The 13,637-nt window shown below is 45.5% G+C and overlaps 1 protein-coding gene and 1 non-coding gene across 2 annotated transcripts; both read left to right on the top strand.

Annotated features, from left to right (window-relative positions):
* Positions 1-1,016: 1,016 nt before the first annotated feature.
* Positions 1,017-13,379, top strand: TMX1 (thioredoxin related transmembrane protein 1). The gene is made up of 8 exons (XM_046654206.1): positions 1,017-1,198; positions 3,386-3,501; positions 4,835-4,880; positions 6,704-6,832; positions 8,754-8,799; positions 8,896-8,997; positions 9,108-9,174; positions 11,687-13,379. The coding sequence occupies exons 1-8, from the start codon at positions 1,053-1,055 to the stop codon at positions 11,863-11,865; spliced, it is 831 nt and encodes a 276-aa protein (XP_046510162.1). The 5' UTR covers positions 1,017-1,052; the 3' UTR covers positions 11,866-13,379.
* Positions 3,611-3,750, top strand: LOC124236514 (small nucleolar RNA SNORA70). Its single transcript, XR_006887752.1, has one exon. It is a non-coding gene; the product is annotated as a small nucleolar RNA SNORA70 (small nucleolar RNA).
* Positions 13,380-13,637: the final 258 nt, after the last annotated feature.

Raw genomic sequence — 13,637 nt, 5'->3', positions numbered from 1 at the left:
GAGGACCACCAAGAATTTTCAGAAGGAGCAGCGAGTGAGGAAGGAGAAAAAACAAGCGAGTGAGGCCGCAGAAATCAGGGCCACAAAGCGTTCCGAGGAGGGTGAAGGCTGCTGGCACCAAGTAAGATGAACGCATAGAAGAAACCTCTGGCTTTGTTAACCTGCGGGTCACCGTGTCCTGGAAAGCGCCCTCAGTGGGGGGCGGCAGTCGCGGACTGCAGGGACGCTGGGAGAGCGCGAGGACAGCAGGGGTGACGATTTCATTTGCCTGAGACTTCCTAAGACAGCGCACATTTTCATTTCACTTGTATCTACAAATGATTGAGAAAAGATCCCAAATCCTTGTTAGGAGCGTATGTCTTGTTCCACTTTGAATTTCTGATCTAGCATCTCTGTGACTACTACGTATTTTTTAAATGAAAGATCCCCGTCTTTAGGGTTAACATACATCCTGAGGTGCACTAATCTAACGTGCACCACTCGGTGGCTTTTTACCCGCGTGTACACAGTGACCCACCGTTGAGACAAGACAGAGGACATCCAGGGCGCCTCAGGGGACCCTGCGCGCCTTTCCGTCCAGACGCCCCAGAAGTAACCCACGTTCTGACTCGTGTGAACCCCCATTAGCTTTACCAGAGGATCTCTGAAGGAAACAAATGAAAACTTGAAGGGCCTTTGATTAGAACTAGCTCTGGTGTGAACCTACCCATGGGCTCCAGCCAGTCCCCGTGCCAGCCTCGGGGGGCCAGGTCCCGCGCAGACCATGCAGGCGCTCTCCGCAGCCCCGCCCCCGGCCTCGCCCCTCCTCTCTCAATGTTCCCCTCCCAGGCGGCGCGGCGCAGGCCGGGCAGCAGAGACCGCTTTCCTGTCCTGTGCATTAGGGGTAGACACGCCTCCCTCCTCCCTCTTCAACCCACCTCCAGGACGAGGCGTTGCGCGCATGCGCAGGGAGAGTCCCAAGGCGCGTGCGCTGGGCCGCGGGGTCCTGCGCATGCGCAGGCCGGCCGCGAGGGCGGAAGTGCGGCGCGGCGCGGCGGGCGGACGGCGGCGACATGGCGCCCTCCAGGAGTGCAGGGGTGCTTGCGGCCGTGCTGCTCCTGCTGCTCTGCGGGGCGACCGCCGGCCGGCGGAGCGACGTGCGCGTGCTCACGGACGACAACTGGCGGGAGCTGCTGGAAGGAGAGTGGATGATAGAGTTGTGAGTCGCGGGCCCGGGGCGGCCGGCGGGTGGGTCCCGCTCTAGGTCCGGTCCGGCCCTCCCCGCAGAGCCCGCCGCGGGCCGCCGCCGGTCGTGGCGGGCGCCGAGGGCCCGCGCGTGTCTGCGTCCCTGCCGCCGCGGCGCTGCTCTCCTGTCCTGTTCTCTGCTGTCCCCCGGAAGGCCGTCTGCGGGTGGGCGTGTCGGCCCCGGAGCGCGAGCTCAGAGTTCTCCGTTGCGCACCGGGCGTTCTGGTGTTTGCGTAATGCCGGGTGCCCTCGGGCCGGGCCGTGTGCGTCTTTCTGGCCTTTGTCGTCTTCCTCTGCTGCTCCTCTCGGCTCCGCCTCGCTGCTCCGCGCGTGCCGCCGCCCGGTGCTGCCCCTGCGCCCCTCTGGGCGGTGTCGCTCCGCGAGATGTGCGGGGTGAACCCGGCGCCGGCTCATCGCCATTGTGCGAGGAGATCGTGCGCCCGGTGACTCGCGCCAGTGTCCCTTCGGCGTCGGCGGGAGACAGAAACGCTGTCTCCTTTGCTTTAGTCCCAAAGCTGGTGGGTGCGGCTGATTGAAGCTAGCGGTCTTAGTGCTACTACTGAAGAAGCCGTTATTCAGTGCTAACTGTGTACCAGACACTGCGGAGCGCCTCACGTACGTTGTCAGGTTTAGTTCTGTGCAGGTTCTGTAAGACAGGTACTATTCCCCGCATTTTACGGAGGAGAGACGTCCCTAAAGGCCCTAATTCGTGTGTCCTGGTGTGGGTCTGCTGGCTTCCTTTCGTCTCCGACCCTCCCACGGAGTAGACTTGCGGTAATTGTTGTTAGAACCCTCCCCCTTCTTTAACAAGGCTCAGGGCAGTGTTTCTTGTGTGGTGGGTTGCCGGTTAAGGAGGGAGGTGGACGTCCCCAAGGGAGAACCCGGAAGGCCACATCAGTAGCTCTCGAGTCGCAAAATCAAAAAAGGCATGGGACATTTGTTTGGCAGACAAGATAGGGGAGGATGTTTATACGGCGTGCATGTAATCTGCAACTGAGTGAATGAATTTTCAGACGTCGTTGAAGCTGCAGGGGAGAGGGATGTAACCAGCGACAGCATTTGGGGTTTTTTTGTAGCCTACTGATTTTGAAGTTAAGTCTTTAAAAAGTGTCTGGGAAACAAAAGGAAGCTGAAAAAGGGATCTAGTAGTCTAGTGATAGTCTGCGCTTATGACAGGTCAGCTCGCCTTGTTAAACCTGTCCTGACAGCGGTGTGTTACAGAGAGGTTTCCATTTAATACGGTTTATCATTACAGCTTCGGCTCTTCTGCACGGTTCTACTCTTGTTCCACAAGGCCTGTTACTTTTAGGAGTGTTATTTCCATAAAATACGTCAAGAAGAAATAATAGAGTACAGAAACTGTACTCTTGTGTTTGGGTGTAGGCCTTATTCTTCCTGGCTCCATTAAAAAAACTGAGGCAAATCATAAGATAATATACAATAAAGTGGGAAAATAAAACTCTAGGGAAGAATCGGGGCCTTGAAAAGATGCTGAATCCCAGAGGAGTAATGGGCATGCTAATGAGCTTGGCAGCCGACCGGTCTGTAAAGCTGAGGACTCAGAAACAGGCTGGCCCAAAGAGCTTTGTGTGGCCTGCCTCATGTTTGGGTCTGTGGGTTAAGTTGTTAGGTAACATTTTTACATAAAAATGCAGATTTTCAGCTGCTTTTAAGTAAGACTAGCCTGCCAGAGTGACTGGGCAGGCCGTCCTCTGTGGCAGCTGAGCTGGGTAGGGGATCCCTCCTTAAAGTTTCCTCATTCGCCACAGCCTTGGGCACTTCCTGGTTTTCTCATACTAGCACCTTGCATTTGTGACTGAAATTATTAAAACTGGTGAACTCCAAATTTGGCATTTAGCTTTCTGGTGGCTGCATTTTAAGTAGAGAAAGCCAGAGGTTTTTAAAGAGCCGTTTTGCATGTGAAAAAGTCCTTGTGTCTTAAGAACTTACTCTCAGAATTACTCTGTGTGATTAGCATCATCATCAGTTCATAGTTCTTGATTTCCGGAGTCTTAGACCCACACTTAAAGCTTTTTCATCTTCACAAAATTAACAACTTTGCTATCTTGTTTTTAGTATAAAATATTCTTTATGAATTACACATTTTCATCCCAATATAGTCATTGGAGTGCTTAACTTTTTTCAAAACTGTATTTTTTAGTTATGCTCCATGGTGTCCTGCTTGTCAGAATCTTCAACCAGAATGGGAAAGTTTTGCTGAGTGGGGAGAAGATCTCGAGGTTAATGTTGCGAAAGTAGATGTCACAGAGCAGCCAGGTACTGTAAATCTGTGGTTAGCTTTGTTTCTTTGCACGTTGGGTTGATGTATTTATCTTGTTGTCCACATTACATGGTCTTGACTCTATCTTTTCGTTAGGTTTTACAAACGTAACCATCTGTTAAGCTAGCTGAGCCCCTCCTCCCTGGTGGGGGCTCAGTGTGCAGAGGCTGCAATGAGCAGATTCCCTGCGAGTGTAAGCAGTTCATTCCTTTTAAGTGTTGCTCTCAGGCACCTTGGAGACATTGCCCCTCCCCCCCATTCTTCCCCACATAACTGCCAGCCCGAGACTAGCATGTAAGACGCCTCTGAGAAGTCCTTGAACGTGGTGGTCCATGTGGACATTGGCCAAGCCATCATTTGCATCCATCCCAAGCTTCAGAATAAGGAGCATGTCTGAGGTTCTTTGTACAGTCAAGGACACGTTCCCTGACAAGTGATCCGAATCTCTGTAATTAGGTTCCAGATTTAATACCTATGATTTGAGGACATGGGCTCTTAATTACAAAGCTCTCATGGTTGTAGGGTCAGGTACTCTCCTGACTTGGCCCCCTGGACAAGTGGCAGCCCCTGCCCTCAAGGATGCTCCTGTCTTAGACCAGCCTCGTCTTACCTGTTGGTCGTAATGAACCTGGGTTCATCACTCTGACCCCATCCCAGATGGTAATGATAGTTAATATTTATTGAGCACTTATCTATTACAGGTCCTGCTTCAAGTGTTTTGTATTTATTGTATAATCTTTACATAACCTTGTAAGATAGTTAATGTCCCCATTTTATGCATAAGAAAACTGAGGGATAGATTATCCTCAGTTATGTTAGTACTTAACACGTGGTTAATAATGTTAGCTGCTATTGTTAATTGCCCATCTCATGAGAGATTCATAATGTTTTCCATTTTTAACAACACCTTAAACTCTGGCTTTGTTTTTTGAATGTCAAATACACTTTCATTTGATTTTAGACCTTTCTAAGACTACCGTTATATGTGCTGTTCTGTCACTCATCGCTAGTGGTCTTATCAGACGGTGTAATCCATCAAGTGTGTACACATATGTATAAAGATACTCACAGATGACTTCAATATTCAGGCTTTACATACTTTTCATTAAGGTAATGTGCCGTAGTTTTTAAGTTGCTTTAAGTACATAATTGAGATTTTTTTTCATTGTTTATATTACAAAGCTCAACTATTTTTAGGTATAATTTCGTATTTTTTCCCTATTAGTATTAAATAATTCAGAATCAACTATTAAGTAGTGAGTGATTGGCCTGTATAAAATCTGGCGTGTGTTCTTGCTCGTGTTTATGTGAAATCTTTATCTTTTGTAGGACTGAGTGGGCGATTTATCATAACTGCTCTTCCTACTATTTATCAGTAAGTGTTTGAAAACTCTGTGTCTAATGGAGCAGGATGCATCGCAGTGTAATCAAAATAGCAGGCCTCTGGCCTGGATTGTGTCTAAAGAGCATTATATTCAGTAAGTGTATTAGAAGGCTCATTTTGCTCTTAGTGTCTTTAGAGAGATGAGTGATGTGTCTCAGAGATCTGTAATTTTTTTGGAACGTGATATTCACATGAAATGGTGATACTGTTCAGCACTGTAAATGATTAAGAGCCCGGAGTTGTGGTAAGTCCCACAGGAAGTTTGTTAAGGAACACTCACTGGGCTGGAGTGGTTCCTAGAGAATATGGGGTTTAAACCCAAGCTTGGAGGTAGAATTTTCAAAAGAGTGCGGAGTAAGCATTTCATCCGGAGGACAGTCTCGTAAACAGTAATAAATAGGGACATGATATGTTCAAAAATCTGCTAAGAAAGTGCTGTAGCTCCACCTTGGGGACGGTAGAAGGTGCAGTGGCTGGGTGGTACGTCAGCACGGAAAAGATTCTGTAGTCTTCGGTGTGGGGTCTTCCTTTGAACTCTATCTCCTAATGGGGATAGGACATTTCCAGTCTGCTCCTGCCCCGAACCTTAATGTTCCTCTGGCTCGCGGGCTGATGCAGGAGGTGCTTCTCTCCTCGTTTAAAGAGGACACGATGAGCTGGCAGTTCTCTGCATTCTGTGTATCACTTTCCACCGTGTCTGTGTACTTGGTTCGCCCCTGCTTCCCGTGTGTCTGTTTGAGTGTCTGTTCTGTCTCCACGGTGCCTCCCCTCTCACTCAGTCTTGCCCCAGCTGCCTTAACTGGCTGTCGTCAGTCTCCCCCTTTCCTTTCACTTCTCTGCACCCTCTGAGCGTCCCTGGAGTATCCTGCCCTTTTCCTTTTGGTCACATTGTTCATCATGCCCATTCCCCTCATTTCTCCTGTTGAAATCCTGCCTATCCTTCAGAAACAGCTCAGATGCCATTTTCTCCGCAAAACTTTGTTTTGTTGAGTGGAGTCTTCTTGTGGTCTACGACTGAGTGCATAAAGGATCCTCCCACCATACTGCAGGTAGTAGGGAGCTGTTGAAAGGTTTTGCATATAAGTGATAAAGAAAGGAGTGTTAATAAGTAGGACTAGACTGGCTGAGTTACTGAAGGTAGTTTAGAAGTGGTGAAGGTGTGGCAGCGGGGAGAGCATTTATGACCCTGGACAGAACTCGTGGTGTTGGGAGGGGAGGAGGAGGTGGGCGTCAGGAAGAGTGCAGAGCAGACTGTACGAGAGAGTCACCGACATGGGTACAAGGGAGGCACCGCCCCGGACTCCCCCGTGATTAAAGCCCACGATTAAAGTGTGCTGGCTGAGAGGAGGTGGTTGTGGCCCAAAGTGCCAGAAAAATGCCTTCAGTTCTAACCTAGAGTTTAGCAGTAGCTAATAATCAGTAAGTGCCAGACACCGTTCTGCAACCTTTCACATAGTGTCCCTCTCACACGCGTGTTACACGTAAGGCTGAAAGTGGCTCTCTGAGGTTTTCTACTTACTGTGCTTTTCCCCAGTTTTATTGAGATATAATTGACATATAACTTCTTACTGTTTCATAGTGTTATTATTTGGAAGAGTAACGGTAACAGTCTTAAGGCTTATGATTGTTTAAAAATACGACCTCATTGTTTAGTTAAATTTGAGGCGAAGACATCCTGAGTAATTGGTATAATTTGTCACTTGTCGTTGCTAATCATTTTGAATATTAGGATTGACTGTAAAATGAGTGTAAAGAAATAGGACAAATACAGAGCTTTTGGGTGCTGGTTAATATTGAATTCTGATCCTCTTTAGTTGTAAAGATGGTGAATTTAGGCGCTATCAGGGCCCGAGGACTAAGAAGGACTTCATAAACTTCATCAGTGAGAAGGAGTGGAAGAATATTGGACCCGTTTCATCGTGGTTTGGTCCCGGTTCCATTCTGTAAGTATGAGGGCTCTCTTTATTTCACTATTAGTTGGGACAGTTAACCGTATTTCGTGTAAGCAGAGCATTCCAAACTTGGTTTTAATTCTTGGACTCTTAAGGTATATTCAGATTTACTATGGTATTTTTAGTTTGACATTATCTTCAAACTCAAACAGATACTTTGATCCTTGTTAAGCAAGAAGGAGGCATTCTACAGAATTAAGTTGAAGCCTTTTCAGGAGTAGTTTTGCTCTGTAGATATGGTCATTTGATCATTAAAAACTAAATAATCCCCATAAGAGTGTGAGCAATGTAATGGGTGAAGCTATCGTTTGAACCTAATATTTGAATGAGAAGCCTTGAACACATATCTACTCATGCTGCTTTTGGATGTCAGTTCTTGACTGGGCGTGATTGAATTATTCCACCTGTTTGGTAGCTTGGATTGGTATGCATGGACAGTGCCCCTGTATATGTATAGATGCGTTTCCGCATATCAGCTTGCTGTGGAGCAGTAAGGGCTGGAGATGGCAAGCGTGTTTCCTGCAAGCCACTGGGCCACAAGGCCTCACAGGTCATTTGAGAGACCTCTGGGGACAGTGAGTTTTGCTGAGTGACTCATCCTGCTGTGGCAAGCTGTCCCTTCCCGTCCCCTCCACACAGTGGCCCTTGGAGGATGAGGGAGTCAGGACTCTAAAGGCGTAGGAGGGAAAAGTTCTCCGGATTCTGGGAGTGGGGGATGATCAGCCCTAGGCACGACTTTGCAAGAGAAGTTTATCTTTAGCACCCTCCCCTGCTCCTCACTTCCTGAGAAAACCTCTGCCTCAACTTGTCCTTTAGCTGTCAGAAGTCGCCCACTGAGCGCCGGCCCAGCTAAGGCAGGCAGTGCTCCGATAGTCTAGTTAGTGCGGACTGCAGTGAGGCCACAGTGCTTGCGTTTCAGTTCCTTGTCCCTGTTCCCATGTGCATTTTAAACAACAGAAGCACCATAATTAAAGTCCCTTTCTGTCTTGAACTGAAAATGTAGCTGATTGTTGTTCTTTGAAATCTCGTAAATAAGCTCACCCTCTCCAGTGGAAGAAGGGTTGCTTGTCGGTCCCCGTTGGGCCCTCAGCACAGCAGTGCGTGCCTTTTTTGTTGGTGGACTGAATGAGGGGCACTCCTCGTGTTGGCCTGCAAGGTTCACCGCCTGGTGACGGGCCGTCAGATCAGGTCATCCAGTGTGCAAGAGCTCTGCCTCGTGCGCAAATCAGTTTGTGTGTTGGTGGAACACTTCTGCCAGACGGAAGACAGTTGGGAACCCACCAACTCTTCTTCTTTTTGGAGGATACCTTTTTCTAACTGTCCATCTAAACTGCTTGGGTTTAATTTTGTGAAAATAATTAACTTTACTTATATGATGACTTAGCATTTATTTCCAATGTAGTTATTTTGTACAGCATTGAACTCTATTGAACTAATACTATTGTAAGTTTTATTTAATTTTGATGCAAAATGGGGGTAATTCTTAGTATTCCTTCAGGCTCCCTTCTCTCCTCATTCTCTGGAGGGTTTTAGGGTGAATAAGAGCTGCCATTGCTGATGTGAGCCCAACTTTAAACAGCTGGGTCCTGTCACTCAGTGTATTGGAGAAATCATCAGATGAAAGGTGAGAAAAGGTTGATGTCAAAGCAACAGGAGAAAAGGAAGAAAAATTATCAAGTGTTATTTATGAGGACATCACATAATGGCAACAATTCAGAAATTTAATTTTTATTAACAAGTCTTCTTATTACAGGCGTGAAGTCAGTGATGTATCACTAATCTTGGCTAATGCCAGCAGTGAAATCTGTCGTGTTGGGGGATGATAGTGCAAACAGAGATGCAGATATGCACACACGTTCTGCTTCCCAGCTGTGTGTCCTCCTGATTTTCGGTCCTCTCTCTTTTATTTTAGGATGGGAAGTATGTCAGCACTCTTCCAGCTCTCCATGTGGATCAGGGTATGAACTAAAATTTTATTTCTATTGAACATTTTTGACACTATCACTTTTTTTAAATGACCAGGTTTTTAGTTTACTTTTTTCTTTTGATTTTAGACTTGGCATAACTATTTTATTGAAGACCTTGGATTACCAGTTTGGGGCTCATACGCAGTTTTTGCTTTAGCAACTCTGCTTTCTGGACTGTTTTTAGGACTTGTAAGTACTTCATTTTCAGAGTACTAGGAAGAAAAAGATTTTAAAATTTGATAATATAGTTGCACTAGCTTTATCATATATGTTCAGATTTTTCATGTTTCTTTCTGCAGTGTATGATCTTTGTGGCAGACTGCCTTTGTCCTTCAAAGAGGCGCAGACCACAGCCGTACCCTTCCAGTAAGTGTTTGTCCTGTTCATTTCTGGGACGGGATTTCATTGCCCTTCCGGCTTAGGTTTCTAAATATGGAGTGCTGGTTTATGTCAGAGGGGGATATAGATTTCATGTGAGAATGACAGCCCAGTGGATTTTGGAACATAGTTATTTTCTTGGTTTTTATAATGTGGAGAATTTTAACATTGCATATAACTTGTAGATATTTCATAACATTGATCCAATATCAATTTATTTGAAAATTCCATGATATTCGTGGATCCATTTGAATACACTTGAGTCAAAAAGGTTGACTATATTCCACTCTTGAGTCAGTCATTAGTACAGTGACGCATTTGAGTGTTTTTCTTTGTATGCTAGCCAAGTCTAAGTTTTTGTGGTGGGATATTGGAAAAGCAGCTCCTGTATCTGATTGAGGATTGGCGTTGACACTGTACTGACCTACAAGATGAGTTTGTGTAATTAGAAGTATTCACAGCTCTCTGTCTTAATAGAATTACCTACCAGTCATTTATTTTTTGTCTTACACATTGTGATGGAAGTCCTCCTGTGCTGCGGTGAGGGACTTTCTGTCTTCCCGTCTTTTGCTCAGCAGCTCCCTGGAGTAGACTGTCAGTGACGTGCTTCCTGTTCTGTGGTTGAGGAGACTGAGGCTCTCAGAGACCAGCTGTCTTTCCAAGGCCACAGGTGTGACAGTGGAGTGCAGGTCCCAAGTCAGGCTCTGGGCCTGGCACCGTCATTGCGCTGCCTTTCTTGACTTAGGGTTTGTTGAGGTCAGGACTCCTGGAGTGGAGTCCCTGCAGATGCCCTTACAGTGTGCCTGTCTGTTGAGCCACTGATGTTTATCTTTTCATTTCTTAGATTCTCGCACTGATGCTAAAAAGGGACGTGTTTAGGGGAGGGAATTGTTTTCCCCACCAAGGGCCACTGACCTGTAGGAAAAACTGTAAGCACAGATTACTAAAAAGACAGTTTAAAAGTTGGTGAGTGTACATTTTGTATTTATCTCACTTCAAAACCTTAAACCTAACAACAAATTTGTCTTTTAAGTAATCTGTGACACAACTGGTAGATACTGATCCTCACTTTCAAGTGATATCGCCCCTTCTGTAGCAGGCAGGTGATTTGTTTTCCAGTGTGCATGCTAGGCTTAGATTTTCAGTTGCTAGGGAAAGACCCAACACTGTCTGGCTTTTAGCAAAATGGGAATTGACTGGTTCATGTAGCAGGGAAGTCTGAGGGCACAGCGGACTGGATCCTGGGGCTCAGAAGTTGTTAAGATGTATTTCTGAATTGCTCGGTTGTCCATGTGTTTGCTCCATTTTTGGCTCTTCCCAGTCCTTAGCATAAAATGGTTATAGAAAGCCACAGCTCACAATCCCAGAGCAAGAAGGAGCTACACTTTCTCCCTACACCCGCCCATCTTCTGGAAGCTTTCTGTGCGCTCCACTGTGAAAGGGCTCACTGGCTGGAACAGTCACTGTAGGCCGGGGTTCCTCAGCCTCAACACTGCTGGCCTTCCAGGCTGGATGATTCTTAATTGTGATGGGCTGTCTTTTGTACATTGTTGGGTGTTCAGCAGCATCCCACTGGTTGCCAGGAGCACCTTTCATTTGTGACAGCCAAAAATATCTGCGACATTGCCGGTGTCCCTGGGACAGAATCTCTCTAGTGGAGGACCACTGCTCTAACTGCGGTGCTTGCCCCACCGCGTGGGCTGTGGCACAGGGAAGGGCTGTGGACCCGAGAAAGGGACGAGGGCAGACCAGACACAGACTGTCCACTGCCTTGTGGCTTCTTCCAGCTTGTCCCGCTCTCTCCTACTGGGGACTGCCTGGGATTAGGGGCAGTCCAGGTCACTGAGCAGAGTAAAGCTCATGGGCCCCACTCTGTGCTATTTCCCAGTGCCACCGTGCCTTCTGAGTTTAAGGGAACTATAAAACAGAAAGGGTATGTGCGTGTGTGTGTGTTTAAAAATTCCCTGGGCTGTACACCTAAGATTTGTACATTTTCTCAATTGTTTACCTTACTAAAATTAAACGGGAAGAGGAGGCACATTTATGAAACCACTTGGAAAAAACATGGGTCGGAATCTAAGCTTCAGCTGTAAATTCTGATTCCTGTTCTCCTGGGAGCTGAGACCAGGGAGAGGTGAAGTTTATTTCAGTCTACTTAGTAACTAGGAGATTTAATAGCAAATTAACACAAGATAGTTACATTTAGAGCCATATGTTTTCTCAGAGCATCCATATTCACAGCATTAATTCTGGTTCGTTAATTAGTTCAGTTCATAAATAGGTGGGTAATTAGAACTAGTTTGGTGAGTAAAATGGGTCTTCCAAACCAGTTTTTATTTTTATGGTATCATTTATTCTTGAAGACAACTTTCTCCTTTTGGAAGTCCAACATATGGTTGATTGATAAATGCCATGGCATTTATGGGGCTATGAATTGTGTCTTGATTTTACCGTGATTGTAATACATCAGCAAAACACATTTCTGGTCTTTATCTTTAAGAAAAATTGTTACCGGAGTCTTCTCAACCTTTGAAAAAAGTGGAAGAGGAACAAGAGGCTGATGAAGAAGATGTTTCAGAAGAGGAAGCTGAAAGGAAAGAAGGAACAAACACAGACTTTCCACAGAATGCCGTCAGACAGCGCTCCGTGGGGCCTGCCCTGGCCACAGATCAATCCTAGTTAACTTTTATAAATATCCTGGTAGGATTTGGACGGAAAGGGAAGATTGGTGGTTTCTCTTCGTGTGGAGTGAACTGTGGCTTGTCTGTTGCAGGGTTCAGGCTAGATTGTCGCAGATTGAGCAGTCTACCTTCAGAAATAAAGTAGGGCTGTGTGAAAAAGTTTGAAATCGATTGAAGAACAGCATGGTGGTTTAAAGCGTTGTTTAAGTTTTGAAAAATCTGGTGCCAAGCAATAAGATTTGTGTATGTTTGTTTAATAATAACCTGTTTCAAGTCTGAGTTGAAAAATTAATTTCCCAAGTATTGCATTATTGAAGTATTTAAGGAGATTACTTTAGAGAAAAAGATTTCTCATTTGATATAATTCTTCTCAGTTTCACTGTGTGAACAAAAGAACATATTTCCCGTAAATGGGAACTTTGCCCATTGTCTCAAGAAATGTGTATTTCAATGACAACTCTGTGGTCCCTTTAGAGATAGAGTCTAAATTTCATATTTTTAGATCATGCAACTAATAAAAACAGTGTTCCTTTGTTCGGGTTTTCTGCACCGAATGACACAGGACATGACTGATCGGGAGAGTTCCCTGAGTCTGGGGGATCCTGGGTCCCGTAAAGGCGTTGTCACCTTTGTTTCCTCTGTTATTGTGTGATTTGTATTTTTCTTACCATAGGTTACATTTTTCATTTTCTAAATTGCCTAATTTCCTGAAAACATTTTTCATGTTTTAGTAAGTAGTACTTTTTTGTTGTTTCAAACTGAAGTTTTCTGAAGGATCCTTAAAATTGAAGAGCTGTCTACTGATGATTTAAAGTGTTGGCCACTCGTTTCAGATTTTACATCATTCTTGTTGAGCCTCTACTTGAACTTTTTCTTTTGGATATGAAAGTGAACATTCCCGTTTTTTATTTGATGTTGTGGAAAAGCCTTGGTATTTTACATTTTGAGGATCCACAGAAGCTTGACTTGATATAAAATACAGTTATGTTCTACTCAGGAGGAAGCGTTTGACAGTGTGTGTTTTCAGTGTGTATTTGTCCCCGTGTACAGAGTTCCTAACTGGTTTACAGTCAGTGTGCTTGCTGTTTGGAGCCTGGAGCCGCTTGTGTTCCTGAAGGACACACTGTGTGTCCTGTGTCCTCCTGTGGTGTGGGTCCCAGGTAGAAGCAGCAGGATAGGACACTGGGTGCACCTTCACTCCTTGAAGAGTGAGGGCAGTTTACAGCTGGGGGGCGGGGGTGGCCGATAGAGAACTGTGTTAGCTGCAGGAGGGGGAAACCCGTGACTGTTGAGTCTGAGTCCCTCTCCCTTATGTCATAGACAGTGTCTGTAAAGTCCCCTTCTGTCTAGATCGTGCTGCTCGGTCTATGATCATGGTGTACGACAGCCTTCTTTAAAGGTCTCCTTCGGAATATTGAATGTTCTACCATTGAAGAGTTTGGATGTGTGATAACATTGTGATGCTTTAGAAAAATATTTTAAGCACAAAAATAAACTTTTCTAAGCACTTCACTGAAGCTGAAGATAGTGTGGTTTCTGTTTGCGTGTTCAGAAATGCTTGCTTTGTATTTAACAGTGTTCAGATGAATAGGGTCTCACTGTGTGTGTCCTCGATGTGTGACATCAAGGCTAGAGTCTCACATCTTTTTCTTTTCCTTGAGGCAATACAGGAAAATAGTGCTCAGTAATCAAGCATTCTGTGTTCTAGTGTTCTAGTATATGTGATGTTATAAATTTCAAGTTTTTAAGTAATTAGAACATATGATTATA

Source organism: Equus quagga, chromosome 2, assembly GCF_021613505.1.
Source record: "Equus quagga isolate Etosha38 chromosome 2, UCLA_HA_Equagga_1.0, whole genome shotgun sequence".
NCBI lineage: Eukaryota > Metazoa > Chordata > Mammalia > Perissodactyla > Equidae > Equus > Equus quagga.
This window is presented reverse-complemented; position numbering and strand designations above follow the sequence as displayed.

Coding starts and splice junctions, on each gene's coding strand:
- TMX1 (XM_046654206.1), top strand. CDS start 1,053: ATGGCGCCCTCCAGGAGTGCAGGGGTGCTTGCGGCCGTGCTGCTCCTG. Junction 8,998..9,107: donor CTGGACTGTTTTTAGGACTT/GTAAGTACTTCA, acceptor TTCTTTCTGCAG/TGTATGATCTTTGTGGCAGA. Junction 9,175..11,686: donor ACCACAGCCGTACCCTTCCA/GTAAGTGTTTGT, acceptor TTTATCTTTAAG/AAAAATTGTTACCGGAGTCT.